The sequence below is a fragment of the Bubalus bubalis genome, chromosome 14, assembly GCF_019923935.1.
Source record: "Bubalus bubalis isolate 160015118507 breed Murrah chromosome 14, NDDB_SH_1, whole genome shotgun sequence".
NCBI classification, from domain to species: Eukaryota; Metazoa; Chordata; class Mammalia; order Artiodactyla; family Bovidae; genus Bubalus; species Bubalus bubalis.
The window spans coordinates 23677777-23685080 of record NC_059170.1 but is presented as its reverse complement, the minus strand read 5'-3'; the positions used below and the strand labels follow the sequence as shown (position 1 = coordinate 23685080).

The following is a 7304-nucleotide window of genomic DNA, read 5'->3' as shown; positions in this document are numbered from 1 at the left end:
GAGGGCCCAGCTGTGGGAAGTTGGGAGAGGCAAAAGGGGCTAGTGGTTGGCATTGGGCATGGGAAGCAAATGTCACTGTTACTTTGTATGGTCAGGCAGATATTTCTCCTGATGATGGTTGCTAACAAGCTTGTCTATTTGTAATAGTCATAGTTTCACAAATCAATATATTTGTGATTATACAGTAATAATAATGTTATCATTTATTAGCCTTTACAATGTCAAGTGCTGTGTAAGGTGGGTTATATGCATTCTACTATACAATATGTATATTAATCCCATGAGCTAGATACTATTTTTATCCCTTCTTTTATAAATGAAATAACTGAGTCTCAGAGAGGTTGAGTAACTCATCAAAGATCAAAAAGTAAGTAAATGGTGGAGCTGGAAATAAACTCAGGTTAACAACTAGTAAGTAGGAACATGCAAGTTAAGGTCACAGTGTAACACCATTTTGCACTCAGTATATTGGTAAAAATTAAGAAGACTGATAATACCAAGTGTTGGCGGAATATGGAGCAACAGGAGCTCTTGGACACAGCTTGTGGGAGTGTAAGCGAATGCCCCACTTTGGAAAATACATTTCTTCACATACCTCCAATTCAACTCTTTGCTATACAAGTATCTGTTGCTTTTCTAAAGTTCACTTGATGCCATTTCACTTTTATGAGAGATCTACATTTGTAACTGTTTTTGTGAATTGAAAGAAAGCCCAAGTTGATTTTCATTTTTACAAAACTGAGTGAAAAGTGAAACTGATGTTCAGTGTTTGATCTGGGGCGAGCTGTTACAGAGGCAGCAATCACCCTGGGGAGGGGCAGCAGGGGGCAGGGGGGACTGGGGCCACTAAGCTCCTTCCCTGAGAATTTCCCCAGGAACTGCACTCAGCATCTCTCTGCACCAGGCCACCATAGCTTTGGTCTGGCTTTGACCTGTGTCTGTGCTTTATCTCAGTTTATCTCATTTTATCTCATTTTGTGCCTCTGTTAGCAAGATCTGTCCTAAGGTAACTGTTTCTTCACTTTACACAGTTTCAGCTTGTGAGATGTTTCATGGGAACACTCTACTTTTGGATAGTGGGGGAAACCTGTATATTCTAGGGGCACTGTGCTTATGTACATGAACAGATGTGATCACAACAGCATCGGTAATGATAGCCCAAAGTTGAAAACTGTGTCAGTCAGAGACAGGCTGGAGACAGAAACCACCCTAGTTATTTTAACAGAGAGAATTTAATATAGAGAATTACTAACCAAGTATAAAGTTGTTAACTGAATGGCCAAAAGGTTATAAAAAGATCTCTAAGATAGAATGAAAGTAGCACTTGCAAGAAGCATCTACCATACCCAGGCCTGAGGGAACAAAGAGAAAAGGCTGAGATGATCAAAACTGAAAAACATAAAGCAGGAGACATGCAGTACTCCACTTCAGGTATCTGAGAAAGGAGGTGTGCTCAGCTGGGGCTTGAGTCTTGGAAAGCAGGGTGGGGCCAGGAGGGCAGGAACTCAGACTTCAGGGGAGGAGATTCTGGCTGGAGCTCTTGGCTCTGCAGTTGGGGGAAGTGCCCCCATTGAGCTGAACCTAGAGCCCTGAGAAGGGGTTGCTGACTGGTGCCACAGGAGGATTGCTGCTGTGAGGTGAAGAAGCATTGCTGGATGATGCTCATGGGAGCAGTAAGGCCACCGGAGAAGCTAAAGAGAAGAAAGATGAAGAAGCAAGTCTTTTCTCCTTCCTCCAGCCCTGCAGTGTCCCTCTAGCTCACCCTGCTTATTGGCAAAATCTAACCAGCTCCAGCCCCAGCATCACAGAGCAGGTAATTTTTAAATTTAAAGTATTTATTTTTAACTGTGGTGAAATATAACATAAGATAAATATCATTTTAACCATTTTAAGGTGTACAGTGGCATCAAGTATGTTCACGCTGTTATACCACCATCACCGTCATCCATCCACAGAACCTCTGTCATTTGGTAACACTGAAGCACGGCAATCCTTAAATGACTCCCTGCTCCCCAACTCCTGACAACCAGAACTACCTTCTGTCTCCATGAATTTGACTACTCTAGGTACCTCATGTGAGTGGAATCATACTGTATTTGTCCTTTTGTGATTGGCTTATTTCACTTAGCATTATGTCTTCAAGTTTCACCTATGTTATAGCAGTGCTAAAATTTCCTTCCTTTTTAAGGCTGACTAATGTTCCATTGTATGTATGTGCTGCATTTCATTTATGCATTCAGCCATTGATAGAGTACAATTTTTCGTACTATCAAATACTGTATAGAAACAGCCCCAGGTTAGTCTGACTATAGACACTGTACATATAATACAACCCTCCCCCCACCCTTTGCCTCCTTATGCAATGGGTTTACTTTTTCAAAGCCATTAAAAACAATATCCTAACAACATGCCAGAAGATTTTCAAAAACAAAAAAAGCATGATGATAATTGGACCATCTTAACACCAGGACATTATTTTCACCTGTTCCATTTAAAAGCCTTTCTTATAGGCAAATATAATTTTTCAAAGTTATGACTCCATCCCATACAATTGAGGGTTCTGCCACATCATACATCTTGTTGCCTGCCAAACAGGGTTGGCGTTGCTAACCCTGAATGAGGGAAAAACAATTTTTTTTCTTGATTTCTCTTCTTTGTTTCTTTGACCATCTGGACCGTTTTGGTTGCAAATGAGGGAAACCCTACTCAAATCAGCTTAAGCAAAAACAAACTGGTGCCTGAGTTCATAGGTGATAGTGGTGGAATTTTCTGGTTTTTTGCTCTGGATAGACAACAGGAGTAACTCACAGAACTAGAGTCTGAAACCAGGGACTAAAGAGAGCCAGCACCCTTCTGGCCTGCCCGTCTCTTGAATGACCCTCTCTCTGCTTCTCTTTAATCAGCTTCTTTCTTTCCTACTCCAGGCAGGTCTCTGTCACCTCACAGTAATCCTGGCCACTGGCAGCCCCGGCTTTGCGACTTCAGAAGAACAAGTATCAAGAGCGTAATGCCAGAGAAGGTTTGTGATTGGCTCTGTGAAGTCACATGGGCCACCCACTGGGCCAATCACGTTGTTAGGATGATGAGGAACTGTAATTGGCCAAGCCTGGTCACATGCTGATCCCTATGGCCAGGGTGGTTGAAGGGCCTGTTGCTTTCAGATAAAGGGAAATAAAAGGCCTGAAAACAACCATCAAGTCACTACATGGGGTTCTGTTTTTCACCATGGCAACACTGGATAAACACCCTGGTACACTGAGCTCTTTCTTTGTTTTAATAATCACCTTGTGAGAAATTCCCAAGAATGGGATTACAACCATGGTGCTGGCCGGAAGCCATATAACATGTTTCTGTTTCCCAAATGTATTCACATCTCTTAGCTTACTTGTGAAATACTGCTAAGTGACAGGAGAGGAGAGTGACACAGAGAAGCTGAGTGACAGTTCCAGGGACATAGAGTGAATGAGGGCAGGGGTAAATCCAGAGCCTGGACTTCCTGACTCCCATTCCAGTGCTCTCTTTCAACAGCATCACAGTCAAAGTTTAGACTGGTTGGGGGAGGGTTAAAGTCAAGGTCATCTCTGGCCTGTTAAGGGAGGGAACTTCGTCTGCTGTCTACCCCTTGAAGGAGATGGGCCAGGTGCCTGGAGGGAAACGGTTGGCGGCCCCTGCCTTCAGAGCCTGCTCGAGCTCTGATGGGGGAGGTCCCGCCACTTGACCTGGCATCCTCCCAGTGGACACTCTCTGCACGGAGCTCCTCCAGGACGCTGTGCAGGTGCCTCAGTGTAAGCAGGAGTCTCTGGTCTTGGTCCTGCATCTCAGTCTAGGACAGAGAAGAAGCATGTGAGGCAGCGGCCAGAGCACTGGACGTTTCCCAGAAAGACGTCTCCTTCACTGTCTAATCGGAGACAAGCCCACAGCCTCACAGAAGCCATGTTTTCACCGAAGCCTCCATTTCTTCATCTGCAAAGTGGAAAGCAAATTACCTGCTTTCCAAGGATCTCTCCCTTGTTTTAGATCCCAGCAGGACTTTGGGGGCTTTATGATTCCAGAACTGGAGGAAGAGCACCAGACTTGGGTCCATGGTAGTTGTTGGTGCTACTGATTTGTTCTCTCAGCTGCATAGGGTGACGGACATGCTTCCCTGATAGTCAATTGGGGCTCCTTGGCTGGGCTCCAGAGGGGAGTCCTTGTGGAGTCATGTAAATTCCAGTGATAGAGGTTAAAGCAGGCTTGACTGGGAACCTTACCAGTCAGGGACCAGTAAGTGGAGACTCAAAACTCACCTCTTGGCATCATGTGGAGGTGGGGGTGCATTTGGGTCTGGGAGGCCCCTCTACCTACAGGTCATTCCCCCTTCCCCCACCTGTTCTTCTTCCTCATGGGTAGGAGAGAAGTACTTTATCAAATGAAAATCAGCTCTTTGAGTTCAGATACTAAGCAGTCTTAACGTGGGGGCACAGTGTTTAGGGGAGCACAAGGAGGGAGCAGCACACAGCCTATAATAAGCTGTGGCTCGGCCACTGGAGTCCCCTGGACCCATGAGGATCCCTACTGGGCCAGCCCCTCCCACCAAGCTGGGACAGGGCTGGGTCCCAGCTGGTCTGTTGCCTGGCAACCCAGGCAGGTCATTTTTGGACAATCCTTCCTGTCCCTGCATCCCACCCTCCCCTGAGCCAGAAGGAGAAGCTCATGTTTTTTGTTTTTGTTTTTTTAGTTTTTTAAGTTGTTGAATTGATCAGTCTATTTTTAACCGCCCTCTTCTTCCTCTTCAGGATGATAAGTTCTCCCAGGGTTGAAACTGGCGTATTGAGATACAAACCTTGGGCGCCCTTTGGGGTTCCCCCAAACCACCTCCTTCTCTCTCTTGGCTAGTGTCCCGACATACTATGGAGGCATCCTTTTATTTTTGGACTTGGAAGAAACATCACAAGGAGAGATGTAAGACCTGGATTCCTGAGCAGTTACTGAGGAACCAGGTAACACTGTTCATAAGCTCAGGAGAATTAGTGCCCCATAGTGTGGACATCTACAGACAGGAAATGGGAGGCAGGAGTGAGTGGGGTGGATAAACTTCTCTCGGGCAGGGTGCAGCTCCTCCTCCAGGCAGAGAGTCCCACAGTGAGGAGAACCAGCTACCAAGAGGGCTGCTGGCCTCTTTAGGGCTTCTTTGTAAGTGGCATCCAGTTGGGTAACACAAGGCATCTGCTGGAATAGTACTGGCCTTTGCCCCCGCACCTCTTCCCCTCACTCTCACCCCTCTGGGCTTGCACCTCCAAATAAGCAGGAATACCCTAGTGTTTGTGCAAGTGTCTGCTTTCTAGAAGGCCCAGGCTAAGACAGCTCTGGTACACCATTTCCAGCTGGGCCAGGACTTTAAGAGCCAGGGTAGATGTGCCAAGCAAGCACAAAGTGAATTATACCATCCTCTCACCAAATTCTCACAATAACCCTTGTGATGTTAGTACTATTGTCATCCCCCTTTTACAATAAGGAGACTGAAGTTCAAAGCTATTTGCTAGAGGTCACAAGCCACAGAGCTGGGCACATACCAGACTCAGTGTAATTCTAAAACCAGTCTGGCAAGCGCTGCACCCAGAGCCTCCTATGTAGGCCACGACCTACTTATCCCAGCACCTGGGGTGGCAACTGTGCACAGTGTGGCTGATCCCAGATGGGAGCCTGTGGGGCCTGCACCCCAGCCTGCAGCTCTGCCCCAGCCTAGGGGGCCCCTAGGAGGTAGGAACCAGGGGACCTCGGAAGATGTGGGGTGAAGGTGTAAGGTAAAGAGAAATACAAAGCCTTACCAGCTCCTTTCTCAGCCACTCCAGGGTCTGCCCCAGACTCAAGGTTGGCTCTTCTTTTGTTTTCATCTCAGCTCCTCAGGAGAAACCTTGATGCCGAACTGCTCTGCTTATGGACCTGAGGGACCTTAGACTTGGACAGTCCGGCTCCCTTCTTTGGGCCAGGATCGGGGTCTGGCTAAGTCACTGAGGATGGAGTTAATGAGAGCAGGAAGTGGCTCACGTTGAAAAATGTAGTTTTTTTTTTTTTTTTAAAGGGCTTCAGTACTTTGAATAGAGCAAGGAGGGAGGAAGGAGGAGGGAGATCATTGAGCTACGGGTGTCTCAGTGCCTGTGGGCTCCAGAATCCAAATCTGATGCCCACAGGATCACAGAAGCTTTAAATGACAAAATTAATAATTATTGTGGAAATAGGTGTCCATACTTTTTGGTCACATTGTTTTCTGAGGGCCTGTTTTGTTCTAAATTATACATATATGTGTATATATACACACACATACATACATATATAGATGAATAAAATCTCATTTGGGGGGATACCACATCTGTGTCCCCAGTCACCTTCCTCCCTCCCTTACCCATCTGTTGAGTCCATAGATAAGGGAAATGCTCATTTTCCAGAAGAAAGAAAGTCCCCTTTCTTCTGGATGCCCACGCACCCCATTTCTAGCAAATGAGATCAAAACAGAAATTTGCTGTTAGACATCTAGGAAAATGTTACCTACCTGATAAGGAAAAATGTCAGTGGTGCTCCTCCTTTACTCTGACTTTCTTCTACTTCCTTCTGCCTTGAATGTGGATGCGATGCCTGGAGCTACTGTAACCATCTTGCAACCCTTAGATAAAGGCTCAAAAAACTGTAGAGGCACTGAAATCACTCAGTCACAGAATCACCAGTAGCATCGGCCTGTTTTATGAGACAAGAACTCCAATTTTTAATTGGGCAAACACAGTCCTAATGGACACCCGTGAAGTGGGTGTTCTTTAATTTTCCTTTTCAACATATACTTATGAGTGCCTTCTGCTGCTGCTGCAGCTTGGTTGCTTCAGTCATGTCTGACTGTGCAACCCCATGAGCTGCAGCCTGCCAGACTGCTCTGTCCATGGGATTCTCTAGGCAAGAGTACTAGAGTGGGTTGCATTCCCTTCTCCAGGGGATCTTCCTCACTCAGGGACTGAACCCAGGTCTCCTGCATTGCAGGCTAGTTCTTTACTGCTGAGCCACCAGGGAAGCCCTATTGAATGCCTACTGTGTGCCAAATTCTGCTGTAGGCAGATAGAGAAACAGAGCCCAAAATCAGAGAGAAAAAGGCTGTTCTTTCCTGGAGCTGACATGCTAATCGATGGAAACAACCAAGATCAAGTTAATATTATGATGCCAATGAATAGGATCTATTCTCACACAGGCTTTAATTTTATTCTATCCACTTGAACTAGGAACTCCAAACTAAGAATTAACATAGTGATCACAGATAAGAAGCTGAGGTGACCAGAAAAACA

The 7304-nt window shown here is 45.9% G+C and overlaps 1 protein-coding gene across 2 annotated transcripts; it reads right to left on the bottom strand.

The window, feature by feature from the left end:
- Positions 1-820: 820 nt before the first annotated feature.
- C14H20orf202 (chromosome 14 C20orf202 homolog) lies at positions 821-6871 on the bottom strand. Of its 2 annotated transcripts, XM_044927778.2 has the most exons (3): positions 6530-6871; positions 5808-5990; positions 821-3823 (listed from the first exon to the last, which is right to left on the bottom strand). In XM_044927778.2, exons 2-3 carry the CDS (start codon positions 5871-5873, stop codon positions 3590-3592), a joined length of 300 nt encoding a protein of 99 aa, XP_044783713.1. In that variant the 5' UTR covers positions 5874-5990; positions 6530-6871; the 3' UTR covers positions 821-3589. The 2 variants fall into 2 exon arrangements, with proteins under 2 accessions (XP_044783713.1, XP_025119509.2); XM_025263724.3 differs by having other exon boundaries at positions 5808-6871.
- Positions 6872-7304: the final 433 nt, after the last annotated feature.